Source organism: Alosa sapidissima, chromosome 4 (assembly GCF_018492685.1).
Source record: "Alosa sapidissima isolate fAloSap1 chromosome 4, fAloSap1.pri, whole genome shotgun sequence".
Taxonomy (NCBI): Eukaryota; Metazoa; Chordata; class Actinopteri; order Clupeiformes; family Clupeidae; genus Alosa; species Alosa sapidissima.
The window spans coordinates 39,509,437-39,532,903 of record NC_055960.1 but is presented as its reverse complement, the minus strand read 5'-3'; the positions used below and the strand labels follow the sequence as shown (position 1 = coordinate 39,532,903).

Here is a 23,467-nt window from a genome sequence, read left to right as displayed (position 1 = left end):
TGGTCAAATTTTTTTTTCCAGGGGGCCCCCCCCCGGCTCAAAAAAATTCTCTTAGGCCCTCCTCCCTACGTGAATCAAATAAAACTGGTCGAAAAATGACGTTTACAAGGTTAAAACGGCCAGCAAATGTCATAAGCACACATACACACACACACGGTTACACACGCAGCGCTGATCTCTACAATACTACGCCTCTCGTAGGCTATATAGATGCTTCGGAATCATACAGAACAACAGGGGGAAAACATGCCGTTTTATGTGTGGTTAAGAATAATATCAGAGTGGGCCTTTTTCTACCAGTTTTTGCTACATAAAAATAATAACGATTGCTTGAACTCACATACCGGTATGCCTGGTGACTTGTGTGATCTTCATCTTGCAAAAGTTCTGCCTAGTACAAATGAGCATACAGTCTCATATTAAGATATAAATGCTAATTTTTCATGACCGAATATCCACAAAGATGCTGCCAATTTGTTTACTACGTTCCCAAACTTTATTGCAGCTCATGTGACTTCATCAAGGGCTACTAATTCGCCAGTAATGCAAACATGTCAAACATTATGGATGACATCGCTCCATTACAATTCAAGAAAGTTAAGGACAAACAGAAAGCACCATGGAGGCAAAATCCAGCAGTTAAACTTCTAAAAAGAGAGTGTAGGAAGACTGAAAGAAAATGGCGTAAATACAAACTTCAGATCTACTATGAAATCCATAAAGAGATGCTCCGCACATATAACTCTGAAATATCCAAAGCAAGACAGTCTTTCTTTTCTAACATTATCAATAGAAGTTCAAATAACACTCGTATTCTATTTTCAACTGTTGATAAGTTAACAAATCTTTTAAAGGTAAAATTGACAAAATCAGACTCAACATATCTGCTCAATTACAAATTCAGCAACCTGAACTTCCAGCAACAAACAGAGGGAAACTAAACTTGACGTCAGAGTTCAGCTTGATAGACTACGAAACACTTGAAAAAACTGTACAGAATCTCAGCTCTTCCACATGTGTCTTAGATAGATAGATAGATAGATATGTACTTTATTGATCCCCAGGGGATAGACACTCTGCCTACCAATTTCTTCAAAACTGTTTTTCACCTAATAGCGGCGGATGTCCTTCAAATTTTAAATGTATCACTGCTGTCTGGCACTTTTCCTAAGTCACTGAAAACAGCTGTTGTAAAGCCACTTCTCAAGAAGAATAACCTGGATGCCTCCATGCTAAACAATTACAGGCCCATACCCATATCTACCTTTTATTGGCAAAATTATTGAAAAAGTAGTCTTTAATCAATTAACCACCTTCCTAACATCAAATGGGTATTTTGATTACTTTCAGTCTGGTTTTCGGGCAAATCACAGCACTGAAACCGCTCTCATTAAAGTTTCCAATGACATACGCCTCAACACAGATTCAGGTAAAACATCAGTCCTAGTGCTACTGGACCTTAGTGCAGCATTTGACACTGTTGATCACAATATTTTACTACACAGACTAGAACACTGGGTTGGATTTACAGGCATAGTTATCAGCTGGCTAAAATCATATCTACAAGAAAGGAGCTTCTTTGTTGCCATCGGAAACTGTACCTCAACACCAACGTCCTTAACCTGTGGTGTTCCCCAGGGGTCGATCTTGGGGCCACTATTATTCAACCTCTATATGCTCCCACTTGGACAAATCATTCAAAATAATTTGATTTCATATCATAGCTATGCAGATGACACACAAATTTACTTAGCTCTATCACCAAACGACTATGGTCCTCTTGAATCTATGTGTCAGTGTATAGAACAAATCAACACCTGGATGTCTCAATTTTCTTCAGCTGAACAAAGAAAAAACTGAAGTAATTATATTTGGTAAAAAGGAGGAAAGACTTAGGGTTGCCACTCTCCTTGACACAAAAGGGTTGAAGGCAAACGATACTGTTAAAAATCTTGGTCTATTAATTGACACTGATCTAAATTTCAACAGCCACATGAAAGCGATAACTAAATCAGCTTTTTACCACCTCACAAATATTGCCAAACTCAGAGGGCTGATGTCAAAACATGACTTAGAAAAACTCATTCATGCATTTATCTCCAGCAGGGTTGATTACTGCAATGGACTGTTCACAGGCCTTCCTAAAAAGACTATTAAACAGCTTCAGGTGATACAAAATGCAGCAGCTAGGATTCTAACAAAAACTAAAAGAACTGACCACATTACTCCAATTCTTAAGTCCTTGCACTGGCTTCCAGTAAAGTGACTTTAAAGCACTATTGCTTGTTTATAAATCAGTAAATGGAGCAGGACCTAAATACTTGTCAGACATGCTTCAGCAGTACACACCTTTTCGTCCTCTCAGGTCCCAGGTGAAAAACCTGTTGGTAAAACCCTCAGTTAGAACTAAACATGGTGAAGCAGCTTTTAGCTGCTATGCGGCTCAGCTGTGGAACCAACTTTCGGATGACATCAAAAAGGCCCCAACTGTAGCCAGTTTTAAATCTAGACTTCAGACCAAACTGTTCTCAGATGCTTTTTTTGCCAGAGTTACACATTCTGAATCTGCCTTGATAATTATTCTACCTTGTGTTTTATTACTTTTTTTTACTACTTTTGTCTTTGTTTTTGCTTACTAATTATTCTTTATTTTTAAATGATTTTACCTTGTGTTTTATGTTTTCTTTTTATTATGATCTTTACCTTTTAACTATTCTTTGACTATATTGCCCTTATATGCTTTTATTTGTTATTATTGTTTGGTTTTGTTTATGTAAAGCACATTGAAAGACCTCTGTGTATGAAATGCGCTATATAAATAAACTTGACTTGACTTGACTTGAGTAAAGTGAAACAAGCATAACCTCTGACCTTACCGCGAAATTCAGTGCGTCCCAACACAGGATAGTCACTGTCGACAAGAGCATGAGAGACAAACGCGGCGTGTTTCGGGGTGCATGCCTCTCCTGTGGACAGTGTGAGGAATTTGAGGCTGAAGATGGTGGGAAAGCTACCTGCGCATACTGTGGCTGTGCCCCGGTCGGCCACGCCAGATCAGCTAGCGGGTCAACAGCGCAAGATAATCCTTCTACGTCTGTCCATTTGTTCCATCAGGTACAGAACCTTTTATATCTATTAAAGTAACTTCTCCCAAAAAGCCATGGTTTTGTGTAGACTGCTAGGATTCGAATGGGTTTTAAGTCAAGTCAAGTCAAGTCGATTCAAGTCATCTCAGCCATACAGTCTAGCCTACGTAGCGGTTGTGTACCCTCTTGCTTTGTGCAATCAACTCATGCAGTTATCACTCCTTTTGGCACCAAGCAGTTAATTCAGATAACAGAATTTGTATGTTTCACAGCTCGGATAGTTGCCAAAGTAAAACATAGAACAGACTACTAGAAAATGCTCGTAATGCCTGCAGTAGCACCTACATCATATTAGACAAAATAAATCCGTTTTTTATAGACCATTTCAACTCGTACTACATTCATGTGTAATCTAGCATTGCTTCGTCTTCGCAGAAAGTCCCCACGTTTGCGCCTCGTTGCTTCACTAGACACCATGTTTAAAAACCTGCAAGCTTTTTGGGGGTTTTGGGGGTTGTGGGAGAATATCGTACAGTCCCTTAAAAAGATTCGATGGGATGACTTTAATGGCAAGTGCAATCTCTGGATAGTGTTGATGAGAGATGGAGCCATAGATATTAGAAAGCTAGATACCGCATTGGGCTCCGGAACGTAGATATTAGAAAGCTAGATACCGCATTGGGCTCCAGATCGTACGTAAATAGCGACGCCATCTTGGTGAGGGCAGCAATCACTGGAGGCCAATGGAGGAGCATGTGACTCCGACTGGAAATCAGACAGGTGTCTGTGATTGGCTGCAAGTGTTGCCCATAGACAGCAAAGGTGCTGCCCCCACCAATATGGCGGCCGTGTTTACCATGCCCCCACCAATATGGCAGCCGTGTTTACCATGCCCCCACCAATATGGCAGCCGTGTTTACCATGCCCCCACCAATATGGCGGCCGTGTTTACCATGCCCCCACCAATATGGCGTCCGCGTTTACCATGCCCCCACCAATATGGCGTCCGAACTCGACAGTCAATGTGGTATCTAGCTTTCTATATCTATGGATGGATGGAGGTGTGTGTGTGTGTGTGTGTGTGTGTGTGAGTGTGTGAGTGGGACTGGTAGCCATGACTGCCTGACTGATGGCCCAGGTAGTGTAAATACGCTTTAACACTTTAACCCGTTTCCTGTATGTTGATGACCCATTTCCTGTTTCCTGTATGTTGTCCAGCTACTTCCAGGCAGGCGGCTCACCGGAGCACGTGATTCAGCTGCTGTCTGAGAACTACTCCGCTGTGGCTCAGACGGTCAACCTGCTGGCAGAGTGGCTCATTCAGATGGGTCAGACACACACACACACACACACACACACACACACACACACACACACACACACACACACACACACACACACACACACACAGTGCAAGCACTCAGGAGGGTGTGCATTGAAATGTATATTTATCGCTATCCACCTTAAGTGTGTGTGTGTGTGTGTGTGTGTGTGTGTGTGTGTGTGTGTGTGTGTGTGTGTGTAGGTGTGGAACCAGCACAAGTGCAGGAGCGTGTTGAGAACCATCTGAAAAGTCTGCTGATTAAACACTTTGACCCCCAGAAAGCCGACTCCATCTTTACAGTGGAGGGAGAGGTAAGGACACGTGCACACACACGCACGCGCATGCCAGAGTTTTAACACACACACACACACACACATGCCAGAGTGTTATTCATTGTAATGTGGTGTAGGTGTTCGGGGTGTCACTGTAAACCGGTTTTACTATTAACCACGGTGTGAAACGTCAATAAACCGTGAAGGCTCGGTTAATAAACCGTGAAGGCTCGGTTAATCGGTTAATAAACTGTGAAGGCTCTCCTACACCGCCTTTCCGTTGACACTCATGAAAACGCACATCCGGTACCATAGACAGATTAGCGCAACTCGCACGGAACCAAAACAAAGTTACACCAAAGGTGCCCTCAACAGGAAGTGCTGCTGGTCTCCGCAGAAGAACAAGAACGAGACACCCCCCCCCCCCCCCCCCCCATGCTTTATATCAGCCCCCCCACCCCCAAACAAAACAACAAAAAAAACGGTGCACAGCAATATTCACGCAAAATAATCGTAATAATCATGAAATTTAGATTTTTCTTCAGACAATTATCGTACCACCAAAATCCACCAAAATCTCTAATGGTGACATCCCTAGGGGGTGTGTATGTTTATTATGGTTGTGTGTGTGTGTGTGTTTGTAGACCCCTGCTTGGTGGGTGTGTATGTTTATTATGGTTGTGTGTGTGTGTGTGTGTGTGTGTGTTTGTAGACCCCTGCTTGGGGGGTGTGTATGTTTATTATGGTTGTGTGTGTGTGTGTGTGTTTGTAGACCCCTGCTTGGTGGGTGTGTATGTTTATTTTGGTTGTGTGTGTGTTTGTAGACCCCTGCTTGGTGGGTGTGTATGTTTATTTTGGTTGTGTGTGTGTGTGTGTGTTTGTAGACCCCTGCTTGGTGGGTGTGTATGTTTATTATGGTTGTGTGTGTGTAGACCCCTGCTTGGGGGTGTGTATGTTTATTATGGTTGTGTGTGTGTGTGTGTGTTTGTAGACCCCTGCTTGGTGGGTGTGTATGTTTATTTTGGTTGTGTGTGTGTTTGTAGACCCCTGCTTGGTGGGTGTGTATGTTTATTTTGGTTGTGTGTGTGTGTGTGTGTTTGTAGACCCCTGCTTGGTGGGTGTGTATGTTTATTATGGTTGTGTGTGTGTGTTTGTAGACCCCTGCTTGGTGGGTGTGTATGTTTATTATGGTTGTGTGTGTGTGTGTGTGTGTGTGTTTGTAGACCCCTGCTTGGTGGGTGTGTATGTTTATTATGGTTGTGTGTGTGTGTGTGTTTGTAGACCCCTGCTTGGTGGGTGTGTATGTTTATTATGGTTGTGTGTGTGTGTGTGTGTGTGTAGACCCCTGCTTGGTGGGTGTGTATGTTTATTATGGTTGTGTGTGTGTGTTTTGAAGAATGCTATTAAAATTGTCTCCTTAATTCCAAATGGAGACACAGTTGACCGAGTAGATTCCAGTGTAGTTAAGAGCAGGTAAAACTTGAGGCTGGCTTGCGAAAGAATAGTTCTTTATTCTGGATGTAACAACAGAGTTCTGGTAACCCTGTTGTACGCACAGCACAGCACAGCACAGCACAGCACAGTGTTGCAAGGTGAAGCCAAGGTAAGAAACTGAAGCAAAGATCTGGGAAACTCCTGGCTAATTGTAATACCAGAATATACATTCACGTCTGGGGTCAAATTGGAGGGGGGGAAACAGACAGTGATATAGCCTTATTCAATTATGACGTCTTGTGGGGTAACAATTAGTTAGGTACACCATTTGCTATTGTAAGGTGACAACATTCTGTCTGCTTACAATAAACATCCTGTCCTCGCAGTTTCTGCAGTATTAAACAAAGAAACAAAAGAATGACATACAGAAAACCACTAAAATCTAACAGTTTGTAGACCCCTGCTTGGTGGGTGTGTATGTTTATTATGGTTGTGTGTGTGTGTGTGTGTGTTTGTAGACCCCTGCTTGGTGGGTGTGTATGTTTATTATGTGTGTGTGTGTGTGTGTGTGTGTGTGTGTGTGTGTGTGTGTGTTTGTAGACCCCTGCTTGGTGGGTGTGTATGTTTATTATGTGTGTGTGTGTGTGTGTGTGTGTGTGTGTTTGTAGACCCCTGCTTGGTGGGTGTGTATGTTTATTATGTGTGTGTGTGTGTGTGTGTGTGTGTGTGTGTTTGTAGACCCCTGCTTGGTGGGTGTGTATGTTTATTTTGGTTGTGTGTGTGTGTTTGTAGACCCCTGCTTGGTGGGTGTGTATGTTTATTATGTGTGTGTGTGTGTGTGTGTGTGTGTGTGTTTGTAGACCCCTGCTTGGTGGGTGTGTATGTTTATTATGGTTGTGTGTGTGTGTGTGTGTTTGTAGACCCCTGCTTGGTGGGTGTGTATGTTTATTATGGTTGTGTGTGTGTGTGTGTGTGTGTGTGTTTGTAGACCCCTGCTTGGTGGGTGTGTATGTTTTATTATGGTTGTGTGTGTGTGTTTGTAGACCCCTGCTTGGTGGGTGTGTATGTTTATTATGGTTGTGTGTGTGTAGACCCCTGCTTGGTGTTTATTATGGTTGTGTGTGTGTGTGTGTGTGTTTGTAGACCCCTGCTTGGTGGGTGTGTATGTTTATTATGTTGTGTGTGTGTGTTTGTAGACCCCTGCTTGGTGGGTGTGTATGTTTATTATGTTTATTATGGTTGTGTGTGTGTGTGTGTTTGTAGACCCCTGCTTGGCTGGAACAGATGATTGCACACACCACCTGGAGAGATCTGTTCTACAAACTCGCTGAGGCCCATCCAGACTGCCTGATGCTGAACTTCACGGTCAAGGTGACTAATAACACACACACACACACACACACACACACACACACACACACACACACACAGCAGGGCTAAACACACACACACATAGCTGGGCTAATAACACACACACACACACACACACACACACACAGCAGGGCTAAACACACACACACATAGCTGGGCTAATAACACACACACACACACACACACACACACACACACACACACACACAGCTGGGCTAATAACACACACACACACACACACACACACACACACACACACAGCTGGGCTAATAACACACACACACACACACACACACACACACACACACAGCTGGGCTAATAACACACACACACACACACACACACACACACACACACACACAGCAGGGCTAATAACACACACACACACACACACAGCAGGGCTAATAACACACACCTTCACACACACACACAGCAGGGCTAATAACACACACACACACACACACAGCAGGGCTTATAACACACACACACACACACACAGCAGGGCTAATAACACACACCTTCACACAGCTGGCTAATAACACACACACAGCAGGGCTAATAACACACACACACACACACACACACAGCAGGGCTAATAACACACACACACACACAGCAGGGCTAATAACACACACACACACACACATCAGGGCTAATAACACACACCTTCATACAGCTGCCTAATAACACACACACAGCAGGGCTAATAACACACACACACACACACACACAGCAGGGCTAATAACACACACACACACACACACAGCAGGGCTAATAACACACACACACACACACACACAGCAGGGCTAATAACACACACACACACACACACACACACACACACACACACACAGCAGGGCTAATAACACACACACACACAGCAGGGCTAATAACACACACACACACACACACACACACACAGCAGGGCTAATAACACACACACACACAGCAGGGCTAATAACACACACACACACACACACACACACACACACACACACACACAGCAGGGCTAATAGCACACACACAAACACAGCAGGGCTAATAACACACACACACACAGCTGGGATAATAACACACACACACACACACACACACACACACAGCAGGGCTAATAACACACACACACACACACACAACAGGGCTAATAACACACACACACACACACACACACACACAGCAGGGCTAATAACACACACACACACACACACACACACACAGCAGGGCTAATAACACACACACACACACACACACACAGCAGGGCTAATAGCACACACACACACACAGCAGGGCTAATAACACACACACACACAGCTGGGATAATAACACACACACACACACAGCAGGGCTAATAACACACACACACACACAGCAGGGCTAATAACACACACACACACACACACAGCAGGGCTAATAACACAGATACACACACACACACAGCAGGGCTAATAACACACACCTTCACACAGCTGGCTAATAACACACACACAGCAGGGCTAATAACACACACACACACACACACACACACACAGCAGGGCTAATAACACACACACACACACACAGCAGGGCTAATAACACACACACACACACAGCAGGGCTAATAACACACACACACACACATCAGGGCTAATAACACACACCTTCATACAGCTGCCTAATAACACACACACAGCAGGGCTAATAACACACACACACACACACACACACACACACACAGCAGGGCTAATAACACACACACACACACACACAGCAGGGCTAATAACACACACACACACACAGCAGGGCTAATAACACACACACACACACACACACACACACACAGCAGGGCTAATAACACACACACACACAGCAGGGCTAATAACACACACACACACACACACACACACACACACACACAGCAGGGCTAATAGCACACACACAAACACAGCAGGGCTAATAACACACACACACACAGCTGGGATAATAACACACACACACACACACACACACACACAGCAGGGCTAATAACACACACACACACACACACACACACACAGCAGGGCTAATAACACACACACACACACACACACACACACACAGCAGGGCTAATAGCACACACACACACAGCTGGGCTAATAACACACACACACACACACACACACACACACACACACACAGCAGGGCTAATAACACACACACACACACACACAACAGGGCTAATAACACACACACACACACACACACACACAGCAGGGCTAATAACACACACACACACACACACAGCAGGGCTAATAGCACACACACACACACAGCAGGGCTAATAACACACACACACACAGCTGGGATAATAACACACACACACACAGCAGGGCTAATAACACACACACACACACAGCAGGGCTAATAGCACACACACAGCAGGGCTAATAACACACACACACACACAGCAGGGCTAATAACACACACACACACACACAGCAGTGATACAATGGGAGTGTAAATTATTTAGATTTAGACTAGATTAGTGCTGTCAGTTAAACGCGTTATGAACAGCGTTAACGCAAACCCAATTTAACGACGTCAGTTTTTTTTTCCGTGAGATTAGCATTCTTTTTGGCCTAGCAAACTTTGTAGTTTTTTTCACATGCTGTTGCAACAACTAGTAACATTAGAAAAACTACAACACACCGGATGTAGCTAGACCGGAAACAGAACAACAGGCACACCGCACACACTTGTTTGGGCTTGCAAGCCGGCCGAGTAGTAGGTGAACCAAAGATGTTTTATTTGACACCGTCACTTGTTCTGTTATCAACAATCCTCCTTGGCTGCTACTATTTTGACCCTTTGATGCACCGTTTCTTGTCCTCAAACTGCCACAGACACTTCTTAGCAAAGATGCTAAGAACTTTGCTTCCTAGCAGGCTTCTGCCTAGTCCTCCTGTAGTCATGGAGATAATAAACACCAACGCAGTTCTGAACTCCCGGTCGGCTGAATGGTGCTTTAGAGCGTTCGCTAGGTGCACTCTGCTTTCGACATTCAATTGACCCTTCGCTAAGCCACACCCGAAAACTGCCACAGGCCGATCGTGGCTTAGCGACCCATTATGAGGCACGGGGGGGTCTGGCAAACTTTTCGTGTTTTGCCATGTTAACCTGTGGAGACTAACGGCCTGTAGGTTTGCCATGTTAACCTGTGGAGACTGACGGCCTGTGGGTCATGAAGGGCACTTATTTGGATGTGTGGTGCCCTAACCCACGTAAAGACATAGTGAAATAACATGTTAAACTATAGAAACATTATATAATTGGGAACACGTATTGTTCTAACTATACAAAGGTGGCATATTGCATGATATTTCCATAACCGCGAGATACAGGCTTCACGATGACGGCAAGAAGTTGCTAACAGACTTTCAGCAAGAGGTATATCCCGTCAGCTATCTATCTAAAATAACACCAATTTGAAATACCATTTATGATATGTTGTCAAATATTGAAGTTGTGGGAAGTACATAGCTTAAATGGTATGTTTCTTTCGTCCCCCATGCTGTTTCATTTGTCCTGATCAGGAGGGACGAATGGAACAAAACGCACATTCCACTTCTCCTTAAATAACTCATGAACGGTTTTGTTCAGAGCTGAAAATGCAACTGTATTTGACAGAGGACAGATGTAGGTTGCTAGTGACAAAATATTACCTTTCAGTGTGGTACGATGTCTTTGTAAATGACATTGCATTAAAAGGTCCTGGCAGAGCAACAGTAACTAAGGAGGGCGGGACTTAGCAAAGGGTGAATTACATTAGATTCCATTCTTCTCAATACAACTTTGCCCACCAGCATAGCATCGCACTTTTCCACCGTGTAAATCACGATTCAGTTCTATTTGGTCGGCGCCGCTCCATAAAATCAATTGTTCATCCATGTTGTAAGGCTAGTGGTTCTTACTTTTCACAATAAGTACCACCTCAGAAAACTATTGGCTCTCCAAGTGCCACCATTATGACATATAACAGTTGGCCAATTTTAACATTTTGTATATTGAACATCCTGGTTTGCGTCGTTTGCTTGCTGGTGCTATGGACGCTTCACTAGTCACTTGTGGGGGGCTAATTGTCACCAACTTCAGTTTCTGCTTGACATATTCACCACATTTCTCCTTGTAATACTTCCAGTTTGGAGCCATGATTGCATGGATGTTTTTGATCCATCATGTTTCCTACTTTTCCTTTACTTGCCATCACAACTGAGCTTGTCAATAATTTGCTTATGCTCCATACAGTTAAACTAGCCTAGTAGGCCTATTGGCTCCTACTGACTGATATAAAAATGAATTTAGGCTACTTTTGTCATGAAAGACAAAAAAATTGTTTAAATTTAACTTCAATGATTGTGTGATTTTTGAATTATATTATGAATTATACATGTGATCTTTATAACAAAAAATGTTTTGAACACTGTTACACGTGAACTGAACATAGATATGGTGTGTGTGTGTGTGCGCGCGTGTGTCACCGTATGTGTGTGTGCATGTGTGTGCGCACGCATGTGTGTGTGTACGCATGTGTGTGTGTGTCCGTGTGCATGTGCGTGCGTACGCGCGCGCGTGTGTGTGTGTGTGTGTGTCCGTGTGTCCGTGTGTGTGTGTACGCCCGGGTGTGCGTGTGTGTGTGTGTGTCCGTGTGTGTGTGTGTGTGCGCCCGGGTGTGCGTGTGTGTCCGGGTGTGCGTGTGTGTGTGTGTGTGTGCGCAGCTGATCTCGGATGCAGGCTACCAGGGCGAGATCACGAGTGTGTCGACGGCGTGCCAGCAGCTGGAGGTGTTCTCGCGCGTGCTCCGCACCTCCCTGGCCACCCTGCTGGACGGAGGAGAGGACAACCTGGAGAAGAACCTGCCCGAGTTCGCCGTGAGGAGCACGCACGCACACACACTCACACGCACACACGCACGCATACACACACGCACACACACTCACACGCACGCATACACACACACACACACACACACACACACACAACCTGGTGTTGACATCACTGCTTCTGATTGTGTGTATGTGTGTGTGTATATATATATATATATCTGTATCTGGCTGTTTGTGTGTGTGTATTTTAGAGCCCGACCGATAAAGGATTTTGAATGCCGATACCGATACAAATATTTGTTGATTTAAAAATCCGATATTCCGATATATCTGATATATATATATATATATATATATATATATATATATATATAATCTTTTTTTTTTTTTTTTCACAAACGCGCAACAAAACATTAACAGATTTCCCTAACATTAGTTATTTGTAGTTATTTATGAGTATTGACTAAAATAATATGATAATGCATTTTAAAAACAAACTTGTTTATTTTTAAATAATATTGTCACAGTGGAACAGAGGAACATCGAAATATATTAAAGTTCTGATAAATAAAATGTATAAAAATAGAAACTTAAGATATGAAACTTAGTCTTTTGAACAAAAACACAATAACAACAACAACTAAACCAAAGTTACCAGTATTAAAAGACTTGGTAAGCTTCATGAATATAACTTTGAACTAAGACTTAATAATTACAAAAAATAATGATGACATTATTACTATCATCATCATTTGTATTATCATTAAACAAGATAAAGGTCACTCCTAAATGTTTGAGTGTGCGTGTGTAATAATTAGTCCCTATTGCCTTATAAGCTACCTTATAATTACAATGTCAGCTTGCTTATCCCTTTACCTGCACTTTTAAAATTATTTCCATCAAGCTACATCAAACCATTTTCAATCATCAGTTGCTGCCTGCCTTCTAAAACCTACTATTTAGTGATCTAAATCCATTATGTAACTTGTTAATGCTGCGGCTGAACGACAGTCTGAAACGCACACTTGGTGTCATTGGATTTCACACGTGTAAAAGAAAAGCTAACTTTTATGCACAAGCTATGTTTTGCACAAGCTACGTTTGATACTTTTTCCTCTATGTCTAAATGTTCACTCCTCGCACGTCTAACTTACATTTTACAATGCAGGGACTGTAACTACAGATATACTAGTTATAAATACAGTAATCATTACTTTATTTAGGCAGAATAAGTTCGTTGTGGTTTCCAAGCTCATTAATGTTAACGTTAGCGGTCTTCCACTGATATTCATGGCATTAGCTAGCTTTGTGGTTAGCTAGTCTATGATGAGCCATAATTTAACAATGGATAATGTCATACTGCAAATTGTAAAACATACGCTTTCAAAATAACAGGCTGGGGAGAGATGATACGTCTCACTGCTATAACTGTCACGCTATTAAAGAAATACATCTTCAGTCACATTGTCAGAAGTTAAAAGGACAGACAGTCAACTACACTGTAACAACGTAACGTAATTACTAGCTAATTAAGAGAACTGATGGGGATGTTCTTTTTGATTGTTATTCAAGCAAAGTATCGTGACCAAATCACCATGAACACACTTCATGATCTCACTCGCGGATAACTGGTTCTCTCTGCCTGACTCTGGCTGGATCAGCAGGTTGCAGGATGTGTGGCGCGTTATACACAAGTGTAGAGTGTAGAGTGCCCTCTGGTGGACAAACTATACAATGCCAACACTCATGACATGGTTGAAGGGTGTTTCGTCCGTTTTTATTTTATTTTTAAAATATTAATTTATTGGCCATTATAAAGGCCGATACCGATAGTTTGGAAAATGCCTAATATCGGCCGATAATATCGGCCCGCCGATAAATCGGTCGTGCTCTAGTGTATTTCTATATTTATATCTGGTTGTGTGTGTTTATCTGTATCTGATTGTGTGTGTGTGTGTGTGTGTGTTTATTTATCTGTATCTGATTGTGTGTGTGTGTGTTTATCTGTATCTGATTGTGTGTGTGTGTTTATTTATCTGTATCTGATTGTGTGTGTGTGTGTGTGTGTGTTTATCTGTATCTGATTGTGTGTGTGTGTGTGTGTGTGTGTGTGTGTTTATTTATCTGTATCTGATTGTGTGTGTGTGTGTGTGTGTGTGTGTGTGTGTGAGCAGAAGATGGTGTGTCACGGGGAGCACACGTACCTATTTGCTCAGTCCATGATGTCCATCTTGGCCCAGGAGGAGCAGGGAGGATCGGCTATGAGGCGCATCGGCCAGGAGGTGCAGAAATCAGCTCATCAGAGGTACACACACACACACACACACACACACACACACACACAGGGATAGATAGAGATAGATAGATAGATACTTTATTGATCCTCAAGGGGAAATTTAAGGGTCTCAGTAGCATACAGACATAACACACAACATGCACTTACAGCAGAAATGGTAAACATAAGTATAAGTATAAACATATAACTAAACTCCACTGTACAATAAGACAGTAGAAGATAAGAAAGATAATAAAACTAACAAAACTAAATACTAAATACACTATATAAGTTAAATTAAGAAAGTCCAATGTGCTTGAGGGTGATCAAGCATAAGACGCTTGTAGTGACAGGGCCAGGACTGGTGAGGTGCTAAAGGGAGTGAGTGTCATGGTGAAGGTGCAAACAGTAGTCCAACTGGGAGGATCGGCTATGAGGCGCAGAAACACACACACACACACCTGGTGGGGTGTCAGGCTCTGTGGGCTCTGGGTGTGAGTGTGTTACCTCTGTAGTATGTGTGTGTTTGTTAACTCTGTAGTGTGTCTGTGTGTGTGTGTGTTTGTTAACTCTGTAATGTGTGTGTGTGTGTGTGTTAACTCTGTAACGTATGTGTGTGTGTTTGCTAACTCTGTAATGTTTGTGTGTGTGTGTGTTAACTCTGTAACGTATGTATGTGTGTGTGTGTGTGTGTGTGTTAACTCTGTAACGTGTGTGTGTGTGTTTGTTTAACTCTGTAATGTGTGTGTGTGTGTGTGTGTGTGTGTTTGCCAACTCTGTAATGTGTGTGTGTGTGCATTTGTTAACTCTGTAACGTGTGTGTGTGTGTTTGCTAACTCTGTAATGTGTGTGTGTTTGTTAATTCTGTAACGTGTGTGAGTGTGTGTGTGTTTGCTAACTCTGTAATGTGTGTGTGTGTGTGCTAACTCTGTAATGTGTGTGTGTGTGTTAACTCTGTAATGTGTGTGTGTGTGTTAACTCTGTAATGTGTGTGTGTGTTAACTCTGTAACGTGTGTGTGTGTGTGTGTTAACTCTGTAACGTGTGTGTTAACTCTGTAATGTGTGTGTGTGTTAACTCTGTAACGTGTGTGTGTGTGTGTGTTAACTCTGTAACGTGTGTGTGTAGGGGTCATGATGCCAGTCAGATCACGCTGGCGTTGAGCACGGCTGCAGCGTACCCGCGGGCGTGCCAGGCTCTGGGTGCCATGCTGTCTAAAGGAGCCCTCAACCCTGCTGACATCACCGTCCTCTTCAAAATGTTCAGCAGCATGGACCCCCCCCCTGTGGAGCTGGTGAGACACACACACACACACACACACACACACACACACACACACACACACATATACATATACATATACATATATATATATATATATGCACACACACAGACATATACTGTATACACACACACATATGCACACACACAGCCAGCCTGCCTGTCGCCCCTTCTGAAAAAGCTACCATTAAACATAATTGTTGCCGAGAGGAATCCCAGCCTACGAATTCAATAACAAAATAAATCATGCATAATTAAACATTACCTCGATTTAGGATACTTGGGTATGGCTTAAGGCTTGACTACACAGTGGTAACGAAATAACGATTTAACGATTTAATACTATCTAGCGACGTTTTTAACAGGCATCACAGCAGAGGCTTAGACAACTATGACCCACGCTTTGGTTTCGTAAATTAATTTGCCCTACTTCTTGACTGCAATGTAGTCAATTGACTGCTTGACATGTCATTTTTATTTTTCTGTACAATAAACAAATACATATGCTTTATGCCGCAGAATTACATTCATATTTGGCTGACTTCTGCAGACGCGCAAAAAAAACACTGCCACTTCCCTCCCCATATTCCACTGATCAGACATCAGGGGTGCGTTTCCCAAAAGCTAACTACATTAGCAACTAACATGGTTGAAACTATGTAAGTACGACAAAACTGTTTCCAAAACGATAGTTTGAACTATGGTGGTGGAACTTACATAGTCCAATGCATCGTTACACTACGTTAGTGTTTCCCAAAACCATAGTAGCAATGAACGTTCGCAACCACTATTGTAAAGTTGTGTAGTTACAACTACACCTCTCGACCTGTGGTAGAATGCTAGTAGAAGCATAGTTCCGGGGATCTTCATGTCAAAGACGTCACTGACACCAGTTATTTGTTTGCAAATTAATAATTATAAATATATTTAGGTTTCTAATTGATATTTACACTTCTAACCACCATACATCCATATTTTAAAATGCCCAAGGCAGAAAATACATAAATTAAAAGTCAATTTGCAGCCATGTGCACGTAAGTAAAAGTCACACACCTGCAGATAATAATAAGGTGGTGCGCACTTTTTGACGAGTCAGCTGAGAATATGTAGCCTTTGATTTTCATGGAGGGGGGGTCCTTGTTAGTTTACGCAAACCAAGCCAAGAAGGCTGATTCTGATTTTGATAATATGATCTGCACAAAAGATAAACTTAGGTAAACAACGATGTGAATATTGTTGTCAAAATCTTAACCCAGATTCGAGCTCTTGGACAGGGGACTGCTGCGCAACGGCGGCTGTCATCTGCCGGCCTTAACGCAATGCGCCACAGAAGTATGTGCAGGTGCCCGTTCACGTGCTACTAAACGTCATTAACCACCTTAGTCCAGACTACTGAAGTTTGGAATCTATCATGGTCTAAACTTACAAAGTACTATGTAAGTACGACAGTTATGGGAAACAGTCGTAACTTACATGTTGGTTAGTTGAACGATGCATCGTGTTAGTAAAAAGCTAACCTCCGTAGTTGTAGGCTACGGGAAACGCACCCCAGATCAGCTTGTAGGCCATTAGCAATCTGTTTATTTTATTTTATGAAGCTTATACAGTAGATCACTTGCCACATTCTCACTTTCAATAGACAGATGCAATAGCCATTGGTCAAGTATTGAGTATAAAGCAATTAAGATAGTATGAAGTACTTTTTGTATAGGCTACTATCATAAAAATTTGTTAAAACGAATTTTCCAACTTGACAAAACACTGGATTAAATATCGTAGGCACAGGAGAAAACTTGTACATCCATTGGCCCATGGGGAGATCACATGCCAGTTGCCTCTCCCATCAGTGCTATGACTCTGTTGATGACTTTGTCCAGATGGTCTATGTATTTATTGCAACGTTCGGCTGTGAGTTTGTTTCGCCAAAAAAAACTCTATTGCAGATATCAATGCGTCTTTCTTCATGGGTTTGGCATCACAGCAGAGGCTTAGACAACTATGTTTTGGTTTCGTATATTAATTTGCCCTACTTATTGACTGCTTGACAGGTTATTTTTATTTTTCTGTACAATAACCAAATACATCTGCTTTATGCCGCAGAATTACGCACTTGGCCAGCCTATAGAACGGGCACATTTTGGAGAGAATAGAGAATGTACGCACGCAATAATCTGTAGGCTATTTGTGGCTGGTTACCAGCAAACAATGTTTAATGCATTAACTCAAGACGTCAAACGTTTTCTAAACAATACAAACAGAAAGGATGCAGCAGGCAGCAAATGTAGAAGAGTAATTTCCAGTGGAAGAACAAAATGCTGAATGAAGCCCAAAGATATGAAGGCATATCTGGCAAGTTGTTATTTTTGTGAAGACGTAAATGGTCACACTATCCACAGCTGTGGTAGCGGGGGGTAGGAGGATTACTGTTAGCGCAGGATTTATATAAAATTCTTCAACAGAAGGCCTGCCTCGAATACCGGCTTGCCCAAAAAAAAAGGCCTGTGGTTTGCGCAGCCTACAGTAAGTAGGTCTTAGTTAGGAGTCCTCTTGACTTCTTTTGAGCTGTCTCAGAGGTGGAAAGTTGCGTTCGTTGGGGGCAGGGCCGGATTAACAATTCATAGACCCTTGGGAACAAATGTCTGATGGCCCCCCCTGCTCCCCAGCCAATGTAAATCGGGCGGTCAGTTAATAGGCCTATATCGTGAAGATTTTTCTTGCCATTTAAGGCACGAGCGCATCTGTGAGGCCAAGCCTCACCAAGTAGCCCGTTTGTTTACAACTAACATTACATTTAATTAAACTGCTTATAGGCTATGCCGAAATAGTTTCAACATTTTGAATATCGGTGTCGGGTGAATTAGGAAATGTTCTCAAAGTAGCCTTATGGCTGAAAGCTGCTTGGGATCCCCCATCAAGCAATATAACCATACAAACGTGCGGCCTGCTCACTCATTGTTTCAAAAAGACTAATTTCGGCTTTGTCGGAACTAGCCATTGTAGGCTACGTAAAAACTTCCAAAACTAACGAAAAATATTTATCTTCTTTCAGTTAATTCAAAAGTTTCCAAAAAGTTAAAAACAGATGACATAATGCGCAAATAATATAGCCTAGATATTCCAATATATTCGAATACATGTGTTTATTTTAGAGGGGATATTCGAACGTCTTTTTTAGCAATTTTGACAGCCCTAGTCCACTGTAAGATACACCAATCGTTAACACGTTAACACATTAACGCCTTCCACCTAATCCCGGTGAGTGGGGGTCGCTATAATGCGTGTGAAATAGCACCATTGAGTAGCCTATGCGAAATAGCCGGTGTTAACGTGCCTTCTGGTTTCTCCACCTACTGGTTTCCTTGCGCGTGCATGCGCTGCAGCAGTTCACAAGCAGACATTCACAAACAAGTTGTTTTAGGCGGTTTGAAGTCGCTTTTCATATGCCATGAGCGCTCGGCTACATTACAGCCACTCAGACAAAAGACGTAAAAAATATGTTTTGAAAACTAGCATTAAACTGGATTCAATCCCGCAAAAGCAACACATCCAGCCTGATTCCCTACTCCTTGAGCCAACTAATACCTGGCTGTTACGCGATACAATTAACTATTGTAGGCCACCATCAATTAATAACGTAGGCAACACCCAGGTAACATGTTGTCCAGGCTATCTGAAACAAGTGGTTGCCCTTCATCTACAACAACTGGTTACCTTGGGCTGCTACGGTCGTCAGTGCACTGTGCACAGTAGGCCTATGCTACTCTTTGTGGTTGATCAACTAAAAATAAAAAATGTATTTGGTGACGTTATTGTAGGTCTAGTAGACCGACATTCTGATAAATTAAATGGTACGAGAAACGATCTACATAGCGCACCAGACCGCGAAGTCTTCAAGGGTTGAATGAAGGGAGTTTGCAAAAATTAGCGTATTTTTCAAGTCAATGAACATTCTTAATTTTCGAATGTCTTTGTCAGGGAACATCTGACTTTTCAAAACCATAGGCCTGGTAGTCGCTCAGACAAGGAGTTATAAGATAAAGGCAATACCATTTGTGTCACCTAATGCAGTTCAGTGAATTAGCAAGATACCATCAGAAGGCAACAATCATAAAGCACAGCGCGCACGCTCTCTCTCCCCTATGAAGCTGTCTGCGTGTTGTAGGTTAGATTTGCGGGAGTTCTTTCTATCTGCTTTACTTTTGTGAGTTGATTTTTGCATGTTCCGGCTCGTAAGAAAAATCCCTATGCACGATTGAATGGGGTTTCAGGAATCATAAAAAATGATGCCCTAACTGCTCGCGAGTCGCGTGCATATCCTCTTAATAAAATCAGCGTTTAGGTTGTCTCCCTGAGGACTTTAGATCTGCTACTGTATATCGCTAAACGCAAGCATTCATCAGTGTATTTAAATTAGCTAGGCTATGTACCAAAAATGACATTTTACCGTGAGTCGAAGAGCTGTAGCTGCTAAACAGTGTTGTAACTTACATCTGCGTGTACAAAACCGGAGCTCCAGTGGAATTTTGATTTCACAACGAGAATTCTCGGTCTAGCCGTTGATGTGCCGACGGAATAGGCACCAGCACCAACCTCTGATCAAGGTAAACAAAACCTGACTCGGTGTCCGTCATGTTTGAAAGTTTGTAGTGCTGCGAGGGAGAACGTGCACACGCAAGGGGCGCAGTTGAGCAGAGCTGAATGGTCTGAACACAGAAGAGCAAGTGGCTTTGATAAAATGGCCCATTATTTGACATAATACCGGTATTACGATATTGTCTCAACTACATATCGTTTTCAAAAATATATCGGTCGTTGTCGTAATACCGATATATCGCCCAGCCCTAGTCCAAATGATGTCTGTCTATCATCGTTGCACTCGGAGAAAACCGGAATGTTTAATTTGTCCTGCTTTTCTTCTACGGCTGCAAACGGGATTCACTCGCAGTTAACCAAATATTTCGTTATTAGGGCAGGTCAGGCATATCAAAGTCAAAGTCAGCTTTATTGTCAATTTCTTCACATGTTCCAGACATACAAAGAGATCGAAATTACGTTTCTCACTATCCCACGGTGAAGACAAGACATATTTTGCCAATTTAGGTCCACAGACAAACATAACATTCAAGTAAACAAAAAAGTAAGTAAATAAGTAAATAAGAGGGCACATATAATAATGAAAAAATAAGAGCAGCAAAATTTGGTTGAAATTGTGCATAGACAGTCAATAAAATACTAGTGCAAAGTCAGGCCAATAAAAGGCTTGGGTAGTTCTGTTTGACCTAAGTAAGAAAGAAGCTGGCATAGTGGTGCAAGTTATGTAAGAGCAGCAGGCATATTTCTGGCTATTAAATTATTTCTAAACCAGTCTACTAAAGTCTGTAGTGAAGTCTGTGTAGGGTTTTCCAGGCTCCATTTCTTTTTACGAGACACCCTGCTCACAAGAGACATCTGCCGGTTGTTTGGGTTGTTGCAGCGTCACTGGAAAAATAAAAATTAAAGTCGTGTGATACCGTGTGATCCCGCACGCAGACCGCGAGGGAAGCTGGCCAAATCGAAGCAATGACCACTGTAGGTAACATTTTGAACAGTAGGACTCAAGCTCTCTCTCGCTCTCTCTCGCTCTCTCTCTCTCTCTCGCTCTCTCTCTCTCTCTCTCTCGCTCTCTCTCTCTCTCTCTCTCGCGCTCGCTCTCTCTCTCTCTCTCTCTCTCTCTCTCTCTCTCTCTCTCTTTCTCTCCCTCCCTCCTTCCTTCCCTCCCTCTCTCTCTCTCTATCCCTCTCTCCCTCCCTCTGTAGATTCGTGTTCCAGCGTTTTTGGATCTGTTCATGCAGTCGCTGTTCAAACCAGGAGCCAAAATCAACCAGGACCACAAACACAAGTACATCCACATCCTGGCCTACGCAGCCAGCGTGGTGGAGACCTGGAGGAAGGTACGTACACACACACACACACACACACACACACCCCACCCCACATCATAACACAGAAAATCACACTCTAGAACACAGCAAGGTGGACACAACACACACACACACACACACACACACACACACACACACACACACAAGAACACTGTAACAGCAAACCCAGACTCACAATCACAGTGTCGCTCTCCAGCTGACTGTGTGTGTGTGTGTGTGTGTGTGTAGAACAAGCGTGTGAACATCAATAAGGACGAGCTGAAGTCCACATCTAAGGCGGTGGAGACTGTGCACAATCTGTGCTGCAATGAGAACAAGGGTGCCACCGAGCTTGTGGCGGAACTCAGCACCCTCTACCAATGCATACGGTCAGTGTGTGTGTGTGTGTGTGCGCGTGTGCGTGTGTGTGTGTGAGAGAACTCAGCACCCTCTACCAATGCATACGGTCAGTGTGTGCGTGTGTGCGCGTGTGTGTGTGAGAGAACTCAGCACCCTCTACCAATGCATACGGTCAGTGTGTGCGTGTGCGTGTGCGTGTGTGCGCGTGTGTGTGTGTCAGAGAACTCCGCACTCTCTACCAATGCATACGGTCAGTGTGTGTGTGTGCGTGCGCGTGTGTGAGAGAACTCGGCACCCTCTACCAGTGCATACGGTCTGTGTGTGTGTGTGTGTGAGAGAGAGAACTTCGCACCCTCTATCTATCCCTCTATCACCTCTATGCTGTATACATCATATGTAGACTATGCTGTATATATCATATGTAGACTATGCTGTATCTATCATATGTAGACTATGCTGTATATATCATATGTAGTATGCTGTATATATCATATGTAGTCTATGCTGTATATATCATATGTAGACTATGCTGTATATATCATATGTAGACTATCATATGTAGACTATGCTGTATATATCATATGTAGACTATCATATGTAGACTATGCTGTATATATCATATGTGGACTATGCTGTATATATCATATGTAGACTATGCTGTATCTATCATATGTAGACTATGCTGTATATATCATATGTAGACTATGCTGTATCTATCATATGTAGACTATGCTGTATCTATCATATGTAGACTATGCTGTATATATCATATGTAGACTATGCTGTATCTACAGGTAACTAGTGTCTTGTCACAGTCTTCTGTCTTGACGTAAAGCACATGAGTCTATGAGCTCTGCTCGGTGAGAAAACATTTCTGGTTGTATTTATTCATTGAAAAATATGATGCACTAGATAGAATGGCTAAAGTGTTACAGGCTGAAGTTGACGACAGCTGGATTGAGTGAGTGCCTGTACAAACTGCCCGCTAGCTCATAGATGATGACCCGACTAAATGGACGAATACTAAGTGTCATTTTTTTAATTCACCTCAGTTGTTCATTCCAAGCCAGAAGTGGCTGCAGAGAAATCTAGCGAGACGAAATTTGAGTGTGTGTGTGTGTGTGTGTGTGTGTTGCAGGTTTCCGGTGGTTGCTATGGGGGTGCTGAAGTGGGTCGACTGGACGGTCTCGGAGCCGCGCTACTTTCAGCTGCAGACTGACCACACACCTGTCCACCTGGCACTACTGGACGAGGTAACACACACACATACACACACACACACACCTTTACATCTGGCACTACTGGACGAGGTAACAGACACACACAC

General features: G+C 42.8%; 1 protein-coding gene across 1 annotated transcript in view; it reads left to right on the top strand.

Annotated features, from left to right (window-relative positions):
• Window positions 1–23,467, top strand: part of nelfcd (negative elongation factor complex member C/D) — a 39,311-nt gene that overhangs the window by 4,837 nt on the left and 11,007 nt on the right. Inside the window, exons 3-11 of the mRNA XM_042088580.1 lie at window positions 4,305–4,414; window positions 4,612–4,721; window positions 7,380–7,487; window positions 12,218–12,370; window positions 14,500–14,630; window positions 15,728–15,893; window positions 21,676–21,810; window positions 22,030–22,169; window positions 23,279–23,393. Coding sequence (XP_041944514.1) covers window positions 4,305–4,414; window positions 4,612–4,721; window positions 7,380–7,487; window positions 12,218–12,370; window positions 14,500–14,630; window positions 15,728–15,893; window positions 21,676–21,810; window positions 22,030–22,169; window positions 23,279–23,393 — 1,168 coding nt within the window. The remainder of the gene's footprint in view (window positions 1–4,304; window positions 4,415–4,611; window positions 4,722–7,379; window positions 7,488–12,217; window positions 12,371–14,499; window positions 14,631–15,727; window positions 15,894–21,675; window positions 21,811–22,029; window positions 22,170–23,278; window positions 23,394–23,467) is intronic.